This window comes from Ranitomeya imitator, chromosome 5 (assembly GCF_032444005.1).
Source record: "Ranitomeya imitator isolate aRanImi1 chromosome 5, aRanImi1.pri, whole genome shotgun sequence".
Lineage (NCBI taxonomy): Eukaryota > Metazoa > Chordata > Amphibia > Anura > Dendrobatidae > Ranitomeya > Ranitomeya imitator.
The window spans coordinates 684920026-684940540 of NC_091286.1; the positions used below are offsets into that span (position 1 = coordinate 684920026).

At 45.7% G+C, this 20515-nt stretch overlaps 1 protein-coding gene across 1 annotated transcript in view; it reads right to left on the reverse strand.

Annotated features, from left to right (window-relative positions):
- Positions 1 to 20515, reverse strand: part of EXTL3 (exostosin like glycosyltransferase 3) — a 61248-nt gene that overhangs the window by 21294 nt on the left and 19439 nt on the right. Inside the window, exon 2 of the mRNA XM_069728393.1 lies at positions 12791 to 15330. Within this exon, the coding sequence (XP_069584494.1) occupies positions 12791 to 14938 (2148 nt within the window). The 5' untranslated portion in view covers positions 14939 to 15330. The remainder of the gene's footprint in view (positions 1 to 12790; positions 15331 to 20515) is intronic.

Below are 20515 nucleotides of genomic sequence, written 5' to 3' on the forward strand. Positions count from 1 at the left end.
GCTGCAGCGCCGGGGAAGCAGGGACTGCACCGCGCCAGGAGCAGGTGAGTATAACGGGGAGGGGGAGCGCTGCGCGATATTCACCTTTCCTCGTTCCGGCGCCGCTCCGTCTTCTGCAGTGACGCTCAGGTCAGAGGGTGCGGTGACGTGGTTAGTGCGCGCTCTCTGCTTGAACGTCAGTGCAGAAGACGCTAAAGACGGTGCGGTGCTGGAACGAAGTCAGGTGAATATTCAAAGTGTCGGGGGCCTGAGCGACGGAGAGGTGAGTATGTGATTTTTATTTTTTATTTTTTTTTTTAATCGCAGCAACAGCAAATAGGGCAAGTGTCTGTATGGAGCATCTATGGGGCCATAATCAACGTTTGTGCAGAACTATATTGGGCAAATGTTTCTATGGAGCATCTTATGGGGCCATTATTAACCTTTGTGCAGCATTATATGGGGCATATTTTAATATGGAGCATCTTATGGGCCCATCATGAACTGTATGGAGCATTATATGGGGCATATTTTAATATGGAGCATCTTATGGGCCCATCATAAACTGCATGGAGCATTATATGGGGCTCCTGATTCAATATGGATATTTAAAAACACTTAACCTACTGATGTCTCAATTAATTTTACTTTTATTGGAATCACAGGGGGCAAAACACAGGGGGCAAATGCTAGACCTATCCAGTGCAGGCCATGCTCTGTGAGTGACACACATCAGGAGCAGAGGTGCGTGAACCTCACAAAATTCAGGCTGAATAAAAATAGTTCCAAATTAAAAGTGCCCCTAAAAAGACGTCTCTGTAGACCCCCAAAGCATAAAACAGAATGCCAACAAGGGGGTTAAAAAAATGTAAAAAAAAAAATAAACGCTCCTCGTCAGTCCTGCGTCTGCAGCTTCCCGCCTGGTCCTGCGCTGGATCTCTCGGCCTCACATAATCCCGGTTCTGATGGTCGGCTGGTCGGTTCATCGCCAAAGTTTTGGATTCTGGTGAATCTGAAGCTTCTGGTAAATTCTAAACTTAATCCAATTGGCTGGGAGCTCATCTGCTGTTGCACAAATGTCTGTAGCTTTGCTACAATGTATCATTGTGTATCTACGTCTCGGGATGACGGCGAGCAGTTTCCTCGAAGGATCTCGTACACTTGGTATCGCATTACTGCCATCACCTGCAGGTAACATGACATTCCCAGACTCGCCGGCGAATATCCACACGCCCCACCAAATTCCACTGCAGCAGGTTGTACCGGTTCCATCCCCTCCTCTTATCTCATTTACACAGCACAAGCCGGAGAGGATTTCCCCTAAAAAAACAGAACATTGTGGCACAACTATGAACATACAGGGAAACGGTCAGTAAGCTGGTCCCCTAACAGTTTAGCTTCTGTAATGCACGAATAGGGGGCACTTACTTTTTCCCCTACATGAGATTATCCACTTTCCAGAATGCAAATCACTAGTGCAGACACTGAACGAGCAGGGACCGCGGAGAGATTTCAGCTCTGAAGCCTGCAGAATTGTGAATGCAGTTCTCTTCTATAGGCTATAACTACTAAATCCAACTTCAGGAGCTCAACTCAGCCCCACCTCAATGCTTTACACTGCAGCACTGCTCGCTTACATTGGCCGATGTGTATAAGCGCAGGGTTGGCAGAAAAATAAGGAGTTTCTTTTGCCACAAAAGCAAAAAATGACTGTAAACTACAAGAAACTATATAAAACGTCCTGAAGGCACCAGGATACAACTGCAAGACCCTCCAAGAAGCAAAAGGGGAGGAAAGGAAGGCAGAGGCATTCACTGACACAGTCACTCCCCGGCCTCACACCACGCAGTGCTACTTATGGAGGCAATACCATGAGACAATCCTGTAAGACGCCCCTCATCTGGGACGCAGCGGACAGATATAGCGCCATTAATACACGGACTAAAATAGAGCGCACACATACATGTCCGAGAGCGCAGGAAACACTATAAATACACAAGAGAGTGAGCGCAGCTTTATATTTACACTGCAAAGACGGAAATAGCAGAATATAACATATAATTACACGGAGGCCGAGGGCAGATCGTCCTACAGTCACCGCATATCTGCACCAAGACCCACCAGAGACACCAGTCTACAGAAACTCCCCCTACTGGTCCTCAAGGATTAGGTCTGGTCTACCAACAACAGGGGGCAGTATCATAGCAGATATATTCCTGTACATAGGGGGCAGTATTATAGTAGTTATATTCTTGTATATAGGAGCAGTATTATAGTAGTTATATTCTTGTACATAGGAGCAGTATTATAGTAGTTATATTCTTGTACATAGAGGCAGTATTATAGTAGTTATATTCTTGTACATAGGGGCAGTATTATAGTAGTTATATTCTTGTATATAGGAGCAGTATTATAGTAGTTATATTCTTGTACATAGGAGCAGTATTATAGTAGTTATATTCTTGTACATAGAGGCAGTATTATAGTAGTTATATTCTTGTACATAGGGGCAGTATTATAGTAGTTATAGTCTTGTACATAGGAGCAGTATTATAGTAGTTATATTCTTGTACATAGGAGCAGTATTATAGTAGTTATATTCTTGTACATAGAGGCAGTATTATAGTAGTTATATTCTTGTACATAGGAGCAGTATTATAGTAGTTATATTCTTGTATATAGGAGCAGTATTATAGTAGTTATATTCTTGTACATAGGGGCAGTATTATAGCAGTTATATTCTTGTACATAGGAGCAGTATTATAGCAGTTATATTCTTGTACATAGGAGCAGTATTATAGCAGTTATATTCTTGTACATAGGGGCAGTATTATAGTAGTTATATTCTTGTACATAGGGGCAGTATTATAGTAGTTATATTCTTGTACATAGGGGCAGTATTATAGTAGTTATATTCTTGTACATAGGGGCAGTATTATAGTAGTTATATTCTTGTACATAGGAGCAGTATTATAGTAGTTATATTCTTGTACATAGGAGCAGTATTATAGTAGTTATATTCTTGTACATAGGAGCAGTATTATAGCAGTTATATTCTTGTACATAGGAGCAGTATTATAGCAGTTATATTCTTGTACATAGGAGCAGTATTATAGCAGTTATATTCTTGTACATAGGGGCAGTATTATAGTAGTTATATTCTTGTACATAGGGGCAGTATTATAGTAGTTATATTCTTGTACATAGGAGCAGTATTATAGTAGTTATATTCCTGTACATAGGAGCAGTATTATAGTAGTTATATTCTTGTACATAGGGGCCAGTATTACAGTAGTTATATTCTTGTACATAGGAGCAATATTATAGCAGTTATATTCTTGTACATAGGAGCAATATTATAGCAGTTATATTCTTGTACATAGGAGCAGTATTATAGTAGTTATATTCTTGTACATGGAGGCAGTATTATAGTAGTTATATTCTTGTACATAGGGGGCAGTATTATAGTAGTTATATTCTTGTACATAGGGGGCAGTATTATAGTAGTTATATTCTTGTACATAGGAGCAGTATTATAGTAGTTATATTCTTGTACATAGGAGCAGTATTATAGTAGTTATATTCTTGTACATAGGAGCAGTATTATAGTAGTTATATTCTTGTACATAGGGGCAGTATTATAGTAGTTATATTCTTGTACATAGGAGCAGTATTATAGTAGTTATATTCTTGTACATAGGGGCAGTATTATAGTAGTTATATTCTTGTATATAGGGAGCAGTATTATAGTAGTTATATTCTTGTACATAGGAGCAGTATTATAGTAGTTATATTCTTGTACATAGGGGGCAGTATTATAGTAGTTATATTCTTGTACATAGGGGCAGTATTATAATGTAGTAAATTGGTGTAAGCACAGTAAAGCTATTATATTACTAGTAATAACGCCGTTCTGGTGCCAGATGACATGTAGTAAACATTTTAGCTGCCAGGACAATGGTTATAAATGACGTTCACACGCTGCACTTACTTTATAAATCAGAAATGAGCTGTACACCGGCGTCATTGTTGTGAGAGGACTCAGCAGTTACATACGGACAATGGCAGCAGCTGTTTTCTTGTCTTACAATAGTTATTGCTCCTCTAAGTCAGAGCAATCGGTTCCCATAAATTATTAAATGTTGCCCATCATGTGCATGGACCCATTCCTCACACAGTTCCCGACTACTGCGAGAAGAGCTACATAATGATGAGTAGTTAAAGGGGTCGTCCATCTCTAGACATGGATGCCGTGTCCTTACGTAAGATAACGTACTCCAATTAAAAATGACTGATCTGAGCGGTTGTAACCTCTAATAACTAGTGCAGAGAGTGGGAAAAAATAAGGCACCTAGGTCTGCAGGACCCAGTATTGTCCATTCAATCACTGCGGATTGATTTCAATAAGAACTGTGTAATGCTTCATTATTCCTGCGGGGGCACTGTGGGCTAAGTGAACACTTGCAGCTGATCGCTTGTAGAGTATGCGGCAGTTATCAGCTTATCAAGAGTACCTTCTAAAATAAAAGGACGGCGTCGTTTGAAGCACAGAAGTCCTTCCACACCCTGTACGACGCTGGCAGTGGTTACGGAGAGCCGAGTATATAGTGACTGAATCAGCAATAAACCTAGCGGTATGTTCACACAGTTTATTGTACTTTGCTCCTCCGGCGATTCTCCCGCGTCCCGATAACATGAATGACGCCAAGTGTGCAGTCGTCCCTTTGTGTAGGTTCATTACATGGAAAACACACGACTACTAATGTGCCAGGGCTACGGCTGGCGTCACACTTGCGAGTTTTACGGACGTAAGAGAGGTGCTGAAAATACGGATTGCATACGGTACAATGCTTCTCTATGCCCCAGCTCCTATCAGCCGTATTTTACTGATCCGTATTATACGGTGTTCTACGGCCGTAGAAAATCGCAGCATGCTGCGTTTGTCACCGTATTGCGCAAAAAATCCGCCAATGAAAGTCTATGGGGGCGAGAAAAATACGGATTACACACGGACCAGCAGTGTGAGTTGTGAGAAATACACAGCGGTGTTAGAGAGAAAAGCCGGCAATTCAGTGCGGTGTACAGTAAAATCACACTGACAGCTTCCAGTAGAATAGGTAGAATAAATGTGTACACATAGAATAGGTATATACAGTGGGGCAAAAAAGTATTTAGTCAGTCAGCAATAGTGCAAGTTCCACCACTTAAAAAGATGAGAGGCGTCTGTAATTTACATCATAGGTAGACCTCAACTATGGGAGACAAACTGAGAAAAAAAACCCAGAAAATCACATTGTCTGTTTTTTTATCCTTTTTTTGCATATTATGGTGGAAAATAAGTATTTGGTCAGAAACAAACAATCAAGATTTCTGGCTCTCACAGACCTGTAACTTCTTCTTTAAGAGTCTCCTCTTTCCTCCACTCATTACCTGTAGTAATGGCTCCTGTTTAAACTTGTTATCAGTATAAAAAGACACCTGTGCACACCCTCAAACAGTCTGACTCCAAACTCCACTATGGTGAAGACCAAAGAGCTGTCAAAGGACACCAGAAACAAAATTGTAGCCCTGCACCAGGCTGGGAAGACTGAATCTGCAATAGCCAACCAGCTTGGAGTGAAGAAATCAACAGTGGGAGCAATAATTAGAAAATGGAAGACATACAAGACCACTGATAATCTCCCTCGATCTGGGGCTCCACGCAAAATCCCACCCCGTGGGGTCAGAATGATCACAAGAACGGTGAGCAAAAATCCCAGAACCACGCGGCGGAACCTAGTGAATGAACTGCAGAGAGCTGGGACCAATGTAACAAGGCCTACCATAAGTAACACACTACGCCACCATGGACTCAGATCCTGCAGTGCCAGACGTGTCCCACTGCTTAAGCCAGTACATGTCCGGGCCCGTCTGAAGTTTGCTAGAGAGCATTTGGATGATCCAGAGGAGTTTTGGGAGAATGTCCTATGGTCTGATGAAACCAAACTGGAACTGTTTGGTAGAAACACAACTTGTCGTGTTTGGAGGAAAAAGAATACTGAGTTGCATCCATCAACACCATACCTACTGTAAAGCATGGTGGTGGAAACATCATGCTTTGGGGCTGTTTCTCTGCAAAGGGGCCAGGACGACTGATCCGGGTACATGAAAGAGTGAATGGGGCCATGTATCGTGAGATTTTGAGTGCAAACCTCCTTCCATCAGCAAGGGCATTGAAGATGAAACTTGGCTGGGTCTTTCAACATGACAATGATCCAAAGCACACCGCCAGGGCAACGAAGGAGTGGCTTCGTAAGAAGCATTTCAAGGTCCTGGAGTGGCCTAGCCAGTCTCCAGATCTCAACCCTATAGAAAACCTTTGGAGGGAGTTGAAAGTCCGTGTTGCCAAGCGAAAAGCCAAAAACATCACTGCTCTAGAGGAGATCTGCATGGAGGAATGGGCCAACATACCAACAACAGTGTGTGGCAACCTTGTGAAGACTTACAGAAAACGTTTGACCTCTGTCATTGCCAACAAAGGATATATTACAAAGTATTGAGATGAAATGTTGTTTCTGACCAAATACTTATTTTCCACCATAATATGCAAATAAAATGTTAAAAAAACAGACTGATTTTCTGGATTTTTTTTTCTCAGTTTGTCTCCCATAGTTGAGGTCTACCTATGATGTAAATTACAGACGCCTCTCATCTTTTTAAGTGGTGGAACTTGCACTATTGCTGACTGACTAAATACTTTTTTGCCCCACTGTATATATATATATATATATATATATATATATATATATATATATATATATATATATATATATATATATATATATATATATATATATTAATATTTCATACAGCGCGAGATAGCTTTAAAGCCGGTAATTCAATTACCGGCTTTTGCTCTCTCCTTCCTAAACCCGACATATGAGACATGGTTACATACAGTAAACCATCTCATATCACCATTTTTTTTTGCATATTCCACACTACTAATGTTAGTAGTGTGTATATGCAAAATATGGGCGCTATAGCTGGTAAAATCGCAGAAAAAATTGGCGTGGGCTCCCGCGCAATTTTCTCCACCAGAATGCTTAAGCCAGTGACTGGGCAGATATTAATAGCCTGGAGAGGGTCCATGGTTATTGCCCCCCCCCCCCGGCTAAAAACATCTGCCCCCAGCCACCCCAGAAAAGGCACATCTGGAAGATGCGCCTATTCTGGCACTTGGGCACTCTCTTCCCATTCCCGTGTAGCGGTGGGATATGGGGTAATGAAGGGTTAATGTCACCTTGCTATTGTAAGGTGACATTAAGCCAGATTAATAATGGAGAGGCGTCAATTATGTCACCTATCCATTATTAGTCCAATAGTACGAAATGGTTAAAAAACACAGACACATTATTACAAAGTATTTTAATGAAATAAATGGGAAAATATTCTGAAAAGTTCCCAGGCTCGAGTTCATATGAGGACATCCAGCAGAGGGCGCATCACCGCAACTGAAGGTAACTACAGGTCATTGACCTACATTCCATTCATTCCCTGGGGTTTTACAGGCAGGAGCACAGCTGCATTAGCAGAGCTTCTGCTTGTAAAATTAGTTAACCCCTTCAGATGGATTTACATCGTTGAAACGTGACAGAACGACGGAAGGTATGGGATATTGTTGCTTTTTTATTTTACCTTTTTTACAGAACGAGGGTCTTCAGGTGGATTACCAGTATAATAAAATATTACAAAAACCTGTGTATTTATTTCATTAAAATACTTTGTAATAATGTGTGTGTTTTTTTAACCATTTCATACTATTGGATTAATAATGGATAGGTGTCATAACTGACGCCTCTCCATTATTAATCTGGCTTAATGTCACCTTACAATAGCAAGGTGACATTAACCCTTTATTACCCCATATCCCACCACTACAGGGGAGTGGGAAGAGAGTGGCCAAGTTCCAGAATAGGCGCATCTTCCAGATGTGCCTTTTCTGGGGTGGCTGGGGGCAGATGTTTTTAGCCGGGGGAAGGCAATAACCGTGGACCCTCTCCAGGCTATTAATATCTGCCCTCAGTCACTGGCTTTACCATTCTGCCAGAGAAAATTGCGCGGGAACCCACGCCAATTTTTTCCGCGATTTAACCCTTTAATTTAATAGCTAGAGCGCCCAAATTTTCCCAAATTTTGCACACACACACACTACTAACATTAGTAGTGTGGAATATGCTAAAAAAAAAAAAAAGGGATATGAGATGGTTTACAGCATGTAAACCATGTCCCATATCATGTCGGGTTTGAGAAGGAGATAGGAAAAGCCGACAATTGAATTACCGACTTTTAAGCTATATAGCGCTGTATGATTATATTTTTCCGGCGTATAAGACGACTGGGCGTATAGGACGACCCCCCAACTTTTCCAGTTAAAATATAAAATCTTAAAAGTCGGGGGTCTTCTTATACGCCGTATGTCATCTTATACGGCCGGTGACTAATGTGCCTTTATTGGGGGGGGGGGGGGAGTGGTCCCTATGACGGAGGGGGCGTCTCACAGGGAAGTGTGAGTATGCCCCATTACCTCATATTGTAGCTGCAGCGTCAGCGTGGGGTGCTGGGGAGCGGCGGCGGCTGTTCCTCTTCATGCCGCGTGGGTGCTGTGGGGCGGCGGTTCCTCTTCCTGCAGCGTCGGGGCTCTGTGCTGTGGGGCGGCAGCGTATCTTCAGGGAGAGTCAGTCGGGGCTCCTCCGGCATCTCCTGAGAGCCCGGAGGCGCCGGCAGCTCCATTGCTGCGATGCGGTGGCCTCCGGGAAAATGGCCGCTGGTGGCGGCGCAGGCTCAGATTCAGATCTCGTCTCCCGAGATCTCGGGACGAGATCTGAATCTGAGCCTGCGCCGCCCCCAGCGGCCATTTTCCCGGAGGCCACCGCATCGCAGCAATGGAGCTGCCGGCGCCTCCGGGCTTTCAGGAGATGCCGGAGGAGCCCCGACTGACTCTCCCTGAAGATACGCCGCCGCTGCCGCCCCACAGCACAGAGCCCCGACGCTGCAGGAAGAGGAACCGCCGCCCCACAGCACCCACGCGGCATGAAGAGGAACAGCCGCCGCCGCTCCCCAGCACCCCACGCTGACGCTGCAGCTACAATAGGAGGTAATGGGGCATACTCACACTTCCCTGTGAGACGCCCCCTCCGTCATTGGGACCACTCCCCCTCCCCCCCCCACCATAGATACCCGGCGTATAAGACGACCCCCGACTTTTAAGAAGATTTTCAGGGGTTAAAAAGTCGTCTTATACGCCGGAAAATACGGTAGATATATATATTTATGTGTATCTCACTGACAGTATATATATATATATATATATATATATATATATATATATATATATATGTTTTTACGATTATTTGAGCCCATGGATCCATTTTATGTCCGTATGTCGGTTTTGCAAGCCTGCGAGAAAATCTCGCAGTACGGATGCCATACGGATTACATACGGAGGATGCCATGCGCAAAATACGCTGACACACCCTGCCTACGGATGACATACGGACCACTATTTTGGGGACTTTTCTGCGTATTACGGCCGTAAGTAACAGACCGTATTTTTATACGCCAAGTGTGAGGCCGGTCTACAAAAGAGATTAGTAACAGCCATGTCTCCTCCCTACTGCACTGTGTCTGGATGTAGGATACCCACCTGCAGCACGAGCCTCTCCCTCTGACAAAAATATTGTTCAACCTTCTCCTCCCTCTCTTGACACATCTGCTTCCTTCCAGATTGACAGATGATCAACCCTCCATTTTTTCAGCAGGATTTCTACAAATCGATTTTGAGAGAGTGCAGAAAACAGCGGATGCTAGATTATAACCTGATTATCACTCTTCCAATTCATCCGTGTAAACCAGATTTATCTCAAGAAGGGGTCGCCTCTATGCTCCGGGCAGGGATCCCCCCCCCCATTCTCGAGATGGATGCCAATCTTGATGGTAGGGCACACATCTTTCCTGCCCAGTTGGCAGACGCCACCGTTGGGAGTGACACACGATTGTTTGGCCGCGTTGATTAAGTAAAATCCCTAGGATGCGTAGACAGGAGCGCGCAACACAAGAAGTACTACACTATATAGACGGCTGACGCTGCAAGATCCTGCGCTCGCTAAACTAGTTGAAAGGGAATTCATCTCGAGTCATTTGCACTTTTGTTACTAAGCAACCTTGACGGCTTTCAGGGAATAAGCTGCACAAAAAAAAAATGGTGAATCTGTGACAGAGTGCAGATTAGTAACGGATCCTATTTATTTTCATAGATAATAACATTTCAGATTGTGCAACGACAAGAGCGAATCCCCAGCAAAGCTTTAAGAAAAAGGGTCTTGAGATGTAATACCTGACATGGCCTATGGACAAAGAGTGGTGCCCTTCCTGGAAGAAAGCAGCTATGTTTATGCGGTTTTCAACTACCTCTTTAAAAAGGGACCATTTTCTTTAAACAGAATAAGGCACTATGATAACCCTACACAAACAAGTGATGCAGAATCGGGTTGTGAGCGGGGCTGGTGACCTCACGTCTACTGATTTTTGATGGCTTATGTACACAAGTGGTAGGTATCATAAAAAAAGAAGAGTGGACTATACATGTCGCTCAAGCACAGGAGGCGGCTGAAGTCTGTAGAAGAGAGGTCACTGGTTCCATTCAATACCCGTAGCTGAATTGAGCAATACCAAACCATAATTATATATGTAGGGTCAATAAAACCACTAAACAGCCCCGCCCCTGAGGAGCTAAAAAGTCAGCGCAACCATTTACCAGGACATTTTAGAGGACTTCTTGATTCCCTCTGCCGACAACCTTTTTGGAGATGGAAATGTCATTCTCCAGCAGGACTTGGCCCCTGTCCACACTGTCAAAAGTACCAATACCTGGTTCACAAACAACAGTATCACTGTGCTTGATTGGCAGCAAACTCACCTGACCTTAACCCCATAGAGAATCTATGGAGTATTGTCAAGAGGAAGATGGGAGACACCAGACCCAACAATGCAGACGGGCTGAAGGCTCCTATCAAAGCAACCTGGGCTTCCATAACCCCTCAGCAGTGCCACAGGCTGATCGCCTCCATGCCACGCCGCATTGATGCAGTAATTGATGGCATGGGAGGTGGAGCCGCATATTCATTACTGTAATGAGCGGTAACGGTGACCGCTCACTACAGGACGAAAATGCGGCGTCGGGGAACAGACCTGCAGCGACGGCGCCAGGAGCAGGCAAGTATGATGGGGGGCAGTGCGCGATACTCACCTGCTCTTCGTGCCACCGGCGGCGCCGTTGTGTCTTCCGCAGTGACGCTCAGGTCAGAGGGCACGGTGACGTGATTAGTGCGCGCCGCCCTCTTCCTGAACGTCGGCGCAGAGGATGGGAAGACACAGCGGCGGTCAGCGGTGGAACGGGAAAGGTGAGTATAGCAAGTGCCGGGGACCTGAGAGGTGAGTATGTAATTTTTTTATTTTTTTAATCGCAACAGCATATGGGGCAAATATCTGTATGGAGCATCTTATGTGGCCATGTGAAACATGATATGGGGGCAAATATCTGTATGGGGCATCTTATGTGGCCATGTGGAGCATGATATGGGGGCAAATATCTGTATGGGGCCATGTGCAGCATGATATGGGGGCAAATATCTGTATGGGGCATCTTATGTGGCCATGTGCAGCATGATATGGGGGCAAATATCTGTATGGGGCATCTTATGTGGCCATGTGCAGCATGATATGGGGGCAAATATCTGTATGTGGCATCTGTATGGGGCCATGTGCAGCATGATATGGGGGCAAATATCTGTATGGCGCATCTTATGTGGCCATGTGCAGCATGATATGGGGGCAAATGTCTGTATGGAGCATCTTATGTGGCCATGTGCAGCATTATATGGGGGCAAATGTCTGTATGGAGCATCTTATGTGGCCATGTGCAGCATTATATGGGGCAATTATCTGTATGGAGCATCTTATGGGGTCATAATCAACTTTTGTGCAGCATTATATGGGGCATATTTTAATATGGAGCATCTTATGGGGCCCATCATAAACTTTATGGAGCATTATATGGGGCTCCTGATTCAATATGGATATTCAAAAACAACCTACTGATGTCTCAATTAATTTTACTTTTATTGGTATCTATTTTTATTTTTGAAATTTACCGGTAGCTGCTGCATCTCCCAACCTAGGCTTTTACTCGGGTCATTGAGTTTTCCCAGTTTTTTGTGGCAAAATTAGGGGGGGGGGGGGGGGGGGGTCGGCTTATATTCGAGTATATACGGTAATTCTGCTCAATATTAAGTGATACCATTAATAATATGTTAATAATAATATTGACCAGAAGTAAATTCAACCTATTGGTTCGGCCCTTCACAACAGTCACGGTCTTTCATTTGGACCCTTGGGAAAATTAATTGTCCACCCGGCCGTAATTGGTTGAGACAGGTCACACGAGTCCACTGAAACAGAAATGTATTTTTGGCCTCCATTTGACAATTTGGGAGGCTGTGCTTTCAAACACACTCACCATCACAAATCTATTAAGGCATCATACCAACACCTTGATGCACATGTCCTACAATAGATTTATATGAAGAGAATAGAATCCTACATGCCAAAATTGGGGGGTAACAGTGAAAATAAAACACATGCAGTGAAAAATAACATTGGGTCTATTATTCAGCCAAAGGAAGGGAAAACTATTTTCAATTCAGGACGGAAAAAAAATACATATTAAAAATAGAACATATATGTTAGGTACAGGATAAGAGGTACCACTTACCACGATGGGCACACCAATGTCGGGCCACAGAAGGTCTTCAGATGGTAACTTAGGGGAGTTCCACACCACCACTACCTTGTTTAAATAAGGGAGTCCGTTCAATCTCTCCAAGGAGTTCATTAATACTTCCTCGCGTTCGTAAGTCAACATCACCACCGTGAACTGCTCCCGGGGAACATTGCCACCAAGTGCAGCCTGAAACTCTTTCCCCGAGCCACCAGCCCCGCCACCAATCGGTCTAAACCCCGTTCCGGAACCCAAGAACTTTGCTTCGGAAGGCAAGACGGGATCGAAAGGCGTATGAGGGAAGAGGTGAAACGGACCCGGTGCGGAGTTCCAGTTACGGTAAATGTCTGTTGCCGTCAGTGTAAAGTTCCGCAGGTATTTAGGGGAAGCGTAAGGAGGTTCTGTCTCTACCGGACCTAGATCCAAGTCTCCGTTATCAGCCATGTTAGGGTCCGTACCGGCAGCTTTACCGGAACGGTGAGGGATTTCCACAGCCGGTTCCTCTTTAATGGGGGCGGCGGGAATTTGGATACGAGTTCTTATGGTGGCCAGGATGGTGTTAAAAACCGTGTCGGATGTAGAAAAGTAAGCTTCCCACAAGAAACGTCCTTGCCTCCTCATGGCGAGGAGGTCATTGTCCGATATACTCCTCAACAGGAAATGCACTTCTGTAATTCGGGGTTTTGGTATGATTAACACTGCCTCGTTCCACCGGATCATATCGTGGTAGGGCAACTGGATTTGCTCCCCAAGAATAACAGGAATGGCTCCCACCTCGAGAGCCTCAAAAAGCCGCATGTCACTGCCAGCAGATATGACCAGCTGGGCATCCCCGGGCGTTATGATCAGTGCAAAGGTGGATTGCTTCAGTAGCTCTATCCTGTCTTCCCTTCCCCCACATAGCGCCCACTCAGTGGGCAGACTCGCCTTTGGCTGATTTTTACAGGTAAACTCAACCATAACAAAGTCTAATTTACTGTCTTGGACAGCTTTAAGAGTGGTGATGATACGGTCGTCGTAGTCCGCCGGGGAATTGCCTTCAATCTCTTCCTCAAACGACCGTGCTTCTTGCAAACTTGACCGTAAAGATTCGATCTTCTCGCCTTGGAAGCTAAATAGATATTTCCTTTTGACGGGCACCTGTGCTGGGATCTCTAAGAAGTTTGGTTCGGACATAGCATGGACCAATGGCGACACCACTATGTCGAAACCTGGCCGGTATTGAGAATCATAAAATGTGGACTGGGCGATCATGGCACGGCCAGTGCTGACGTTATAGAGATAATTCTGGGTCTCGGATTTTCTGGATAAATTGATTATTAGATGGTTGTGGCCATCAGTCCTCCAATATGGCAAAGAGTGCAACTGTTGCTCTAGATCAGTAGGTTTTGGCATCAATGTTTCCTGCATTTCCCCCAATAAAACTACATATATACAAGCAATATTTGCATTTTCGGTCACGTAGACATTAGTTCTGACGCTGGCCTCCAAGGCTTGTTTGATTAAAGGGTCTATCATGTTGCCGAAAGGGTACTGGTCACTGTTGTACACAAACACGGGGAACCCAGAGGTCAACGGACATCTCGAGTAGTCAAAACAATTATGTAGTCGGCAGTTCCTTTTGGACTTTGGCAATGGTACGTCAACATCGTCTTTATCTGGCAACAGCCGGATTGGCAATGAAAGCTTTGGCTGGTTTTGGGCCATCAGTTCCTTGTAGGAATGTTCCGTCTGGCTGATGACGTTCTTGAGTTGTAGAAGGTCCTGCTTTGCGTTCTCGATGCTTTTTTTGCACGCCTCGATCTTTAGGTTTAACTTTGCGATCTCGCTGTTGAGTTCCTGACGCTTGGCTTCCAACTGCAGGAGCTCTTCGCTGACGGACTCGCGTATCCGACATAGATCCTGAACGTGTTTCACCTCGCAGAGCTCGTTGCCTGTCCGGGGGACAAAGATCGGCTTCCCTGCGTTGTTGGCATCGTCGATGGTGGTGAGGTAATAATGGGCGATTAGAGGGAAGAAAACCAGGATGATGAACAACGTGAAGCTCAGCCAGGACAGTCTGATCCTACTGGACCAACGCAGCATCCACGGTTGACCTCCATTCCCCAATCCCCCATTGCGTAGCATGGTGTACCCACTCATGAGTTCAAGAGTGACACCGAACAATCACGTCGGGTCAGTAGCCATGCCACCAAAATTTTGGACTGTAGAAGAGGAATTACTCTGTCTGAGTAACAACAAGCCAATAAAATGGAAATTTCATTTTCCAGGGTGTAATATTAAAACCAACAACGCAAGGCTCGTAAATATCGGACTTAAACATGCATGTTTTATCCCAGATGTAATAAATGAGTTATTTGGATGGCTTGCTGGGGCGGTGAGAAACCCGTCTGAACCGAGAAGACACTTTCTGCTGTACTTGACATCGTAATGGTTTGGTTAACTGAATAGGTGCTCGAGATCCATGGTGAAGAAGAAAAGGCAATTTCCCAGATAGATCGCAATCACTGGACACTTCAGTCGATGCTTCACACCTGAAAGAAGAAAGTGGAGATGTGAACGTACACTTAGAAACAAATCGAGAAAATGGCCTTCAAATATTAAAGCAAGCATTCCTCTACGATGATGGAAGGCAATAAATGATAAATGCCAAGTACGTGGGGGTTTTTGGAAAATGTTGGTCCTACAGCCGAAAAGAGTGGCATCTCCACTTTTATGTCCGACACCGATGCAACAACTCTTTATTGCCACATCCGAGACAAACTGGTTGTTAGGAATCCACTGGTTGGAATAGAATACTCATCAACCAGACGGTCTAAAATTACTAGTTGGACTATGACGTTGGATCCAGAAACGTTTTAACAAATAGATCTGGATATTTCACATTTTGCGTAGTGCAATTTCTATTAGATAACCCTGCTCATAGACCCATGTGTCATAAATCCCCCCCTAATGGTGGGCAACCAAGGGACGTCTGGGACCGCATGGAAGAACGAAGGGGGATTTGCAAAAATTATTTCTTGGCGGGAGGTTGATCCCCACTCTATTCAAGAGTGAGATCTGCAGAGCTCATTTAGGAGATCGGTAGTTGTATCGTTTGGATAGGGGACAACTTTCAATATCTCTGAATGCCCCTTTAAATTTGATACAGGAAAGATATATATCTTGGTACCCTGTTAGCCAGTAGATAGAAAAATATTTAGAATTGAGAGTCCTCAGTGGTTGATATCTTTTAATGGCTAACTGAAAAGATGGTAACAAATTGCAAGCTTTCGAGACTACTCAGATCTGTCTGTGCCTGATGAAGAGACCTGTGTAGTCTCGAAAGCTTGCAATTTGTTACCATCTTTTCAGTTAGCCGTTAAAAGGCATCAATCACTAAGGACTCTCAATTCTAAATATTTTCCTTTAAATTTGGTACCAGGGTACACGGCCATTATAAATCAAAGCACAGGCACTTGATAAAAAGTTGGTTTGGGCACCGCGTTGCATGTGGCTGCCAGATGGGCCAATGCCCCACTTAGGAGCCCCCTCAACAACTGGTGTCCATTAAAATCACTAGACGTTAAAGAACAGTAATGAGCACGTGGAACGCTTCCTGTCATTTTTAGGTTAGATGTCTGCCCGAAATCTATATATATATATATATATATATAATTGTCTAAGGATCACTTCCGTCTGTCTGTCTGTCCTTCTGTCACAGTTATTCATTCGCTGATTGTTCTCGGCAGCTGCCTGTCATGGCTGCCGCGACCAATCAGCGACGGCCACAGTCCGATTAGTCCCTCCCCTACTCCCCTGCACTCACTGCCCGGCGCTTGCTCCATAATCCCCTCCACTCACCGGCAATACACTGCGTGGCGGGGCAATACACTGCGTGGCGGGGCAATACACTGCGTGGCGGGGCAATACACTACGTGGCGGGGCAATACACTACGTGGCGGGGCAATACACTACGTGGCTGGGCAATACACTACGTGGCTGGGCAATACACTACGTGGCTGGGCAATACACTACGTGGCTGGGCAATACACTACGTGGCTGGGCAATACACTACGTGGCTGGGCAATACACTACGTGGCTGGGCAATACACTACGTGGCTGGGCAATACACTACGTGGCTGGGCAATACACTACGTGGCTGGGCAATACACTACGTGGCTGGGCAATACACTACGTGGCTGGGCAATACACTACGTGGCTGGGCAATACACTACGTGGCTGGGCAATACACTACGTGGCTGGGCAATACACTACGTGGCTGGGCAATACACTACGTGGCTGGGCAATACACTACGTGGCTGGGCAATACACTACGTGGCTGGGCAATACACTACGTGGCTGGGCAATACACTACGTGGCTGGGCAATACACTACGTGGCTGGGCAATATACTACGTGTCTGGGCAATATACTACGTGGGCTGTGCAATATACTACGTGGCTCTGCTATATGCTACGTGGCTGGGCAATATCCTACGTGGCTCTGCTATATGCTACGTGGCTGGGCAATATACTACGTGGCTCTGCTATATGCTACGTGGCTGGGCAATATACTACGTGACTGGGCAATATACTACGTGGCTGGGCAATATACTACGTGACTGGGCAATATACTACGTGGCTCTGCTATATGCTACGTGGCTGGGCAATATACTACGTGACTGGGCAATATACTACGTGGCTCTGCTATATGCTACGTGGCTGGGCAATATACTACGTGACTGGGCAATATCCTACGTGGCTCTGCTATATGCTACGTGGCTGGGCAATATACTACGTGGCTCTGCTATATGCTACGTGGCTGGGCAATATACTACGTGACTGGGCAATATACTACGTGGCTGGGCAATATACTACGTGACTGGGCAATATACTACGTGGCTCTGCTATATGCTACGTGGCTGGGCAATATACTACGTGACTGGGCAATATACTACGTGGCTCTGCTATATGCTACGTGACTGGGCAATATACTACGTGGCTCTGCTATATGCTACGTGGCTGGGCAATACACTACGTGACTGGGCAATATACTACGTGGCTCTGCCATATGCTACGTGGCTGGGCAATACGCTACGTGGCTGGGCAATACGCTACGTGGCTGGGCAATACGCTACGTGGCGGGGCAATACGCTACGTGGCGGGGCAATACACTACGTGGCTGGGCAATACACTACGTGGCTGGGCAATACACTACGTGGCTGGGCAATACACTACGTGGCTGGGCAATACACTACGTGGCTGGGCAATACACTACGTGGCTGGGCAATACACTACGTGGCTGGGCAATACACTACGTGGCTGGGCAATACACTACGTGGCTGGGCAATACACTACGTGGCTGGGCAATACACTACGTGGCTGGGCAATACACTACGTGGCTGGGCAATATACTACGTGTCTGGGCAATATACTACGTGGGCTGTGCAATATACTACGTGGCTCTGCTATATGCTACGTGGCTGGGCAATATCCTACGTGGCTCTGCTATATGCTACGTGGCTGGGCAATATACTACGTGGCTCTGCTATATGCTACGTGGCTGGGCAATATACTACGTGACTGGGCAATATACTACGTGGCTGGGCAATATACTACGTGACTGGGCAATATACTACGTGGCTCTGCTATATGCTACGTGGCTGGGCAATATACTACGTGACTGGGCAATATACTACGTGGCTCTGCTATATGCTACGTGGCTGGGCAATATACTACGTGACTGGGCAATATCCTACGTGGCTCTGCTATATGCTACGTGGCTGGGCAATATACTACGTGGCTCTGCTATATGCTACGTGGCTCTGCTATATACTACGTGGCTCTGCTATATGCTACGTGGCTGGGCAATATACTACGTGACTGGGCAATATACTACGTGGCTGGGCAATATACTACGTGACTGGGCAATATACTACGTGGCTCTGCTATATGCTACGTGGCTGGGCAATATACTACGTGACTGGGCAATATACTACGTGGCTCTGCTATATGCTACGTGGCTGGGCAATATACTACGTGACTGGGCAATATCCTACGTGGCTCTGCTATATGCTACGTGGCTGGGCAATATACTACGTGGCTCTGCTATATGCTACGTGGCTGGGCAATATACTACGTGACTGGGCAATATACTACGTGGCTGGGCAATATACTACGTGACTGGGCAATATACTACGTGGCTCTGCTATATGCTACGTGGCTGGGCAATATACTACGTGACTGGGCAATATCCTACGTGGCTCTGCTATATGCTACGTGGCTGGGCAATATACTACGTGGCTCTGCTATATGCTACGTGACTGGGCAATATACTACGTGGCTCTGCTATATGCTACGTGGCTGGGCAATACACTACGTGACTGGGCAATATACTACGTGGCTCTGCCATATGCTACGTGGCTGGGCAATATGCTACGTGGCTGGGCAATACGCTACGTGGCTGGGCAATACGCTACGTGGCTGGGCAATACGCTACGTGGCTGGGCAATACACTACGTGGCTGGGCAATACACTACGTGGCTGGGCAATACACTACGTGGCTGGGCAATACACTACGTGGCTGGGCAATACACTATGTGGCTGGGCAATACACTACGTGGCTGGGCAATACACTACGTGGCTGGGCAATACACTACGTGGCTGGGCAATATACTACGTGGACATGCATATTCTAGAATACCCGATGCGTTAGAATCGGGCCACCATCTAGTTTCCCATAAAGCTCTATTCACATTCATAAAGGGAAGGCAATCAATCTCTGTGTGGGATCGCCCACTGGACTCAAGCCCACAGGAAACAGGAATGTCAATGTGTATATGTAGGAGTCCAGTGGGCGGTCCTAGTGAAACCTACGTATCATTCCGCTCAGTTTCTTCTTCTCTATACTTTGCTGTCCACAGATACATGACAGGTTCCCTTTAAGCTTGTATCTTTGCGCTCCATGAGACCAGTCACTGTATTGTCACTTATTAGATGTCCATTCATACAAGTCACGACCGTTATTTTGCCACAAATTGGACTCGCCCACGTCTGTGAAATGAACTATGGCCACAGATAAGCTTTCATTAATAAGTGCCAGCGTGCAGACTTCTGCCGCTGCTGCACAAATGGAGAGGTAATCTGGGTGTTAACGGGAAAATGAATCGCCTGCTTTACCACCTGGAAAGTCTGTGAGTACAGTATAAATCTGGGCACATCTCTGCAGCCAAATAAGTCAGGGCTTTACATCCATAGCCCAGTGGTCCCCATCGCCACTGCCCAAGGGGTCCCCATCGCCACTGCCCAAGGGGTCCCCATCTCCACTGCCCAAGGGGTCCCCATCTCCACTGCCCAAGGGGTCCCCATCTCCACTGCCCAAGGGGTCCCCATCTCCACTGCCCAGTGGTCCCCATCTCCACTGCCCAGTGGTCCCCATCTCCACTGCCCAGTGGTCCCCATCTCCACTGCCCAGTGGTCCCCATCTCCACTGCCCAGTGGTCCCCCTCTCCACAGTATAGGTATCACGAAGGGTAGACGTGCCGGTTTCATGCAATGGGGACCTGTAGGCATTTATTCTATAGCCCCATTTGCTGCTGCCCATATTTCCTGCCTCGATGAATCAAGAGACTCGCCCTTTAATTACATAAACCACAGCGATCAGAGGAACCACTGATCATGGAATTTTTATCCTTTCATCGCTACGGTCACAAGTGACACTCGTATGCTAAGGTCTTGCA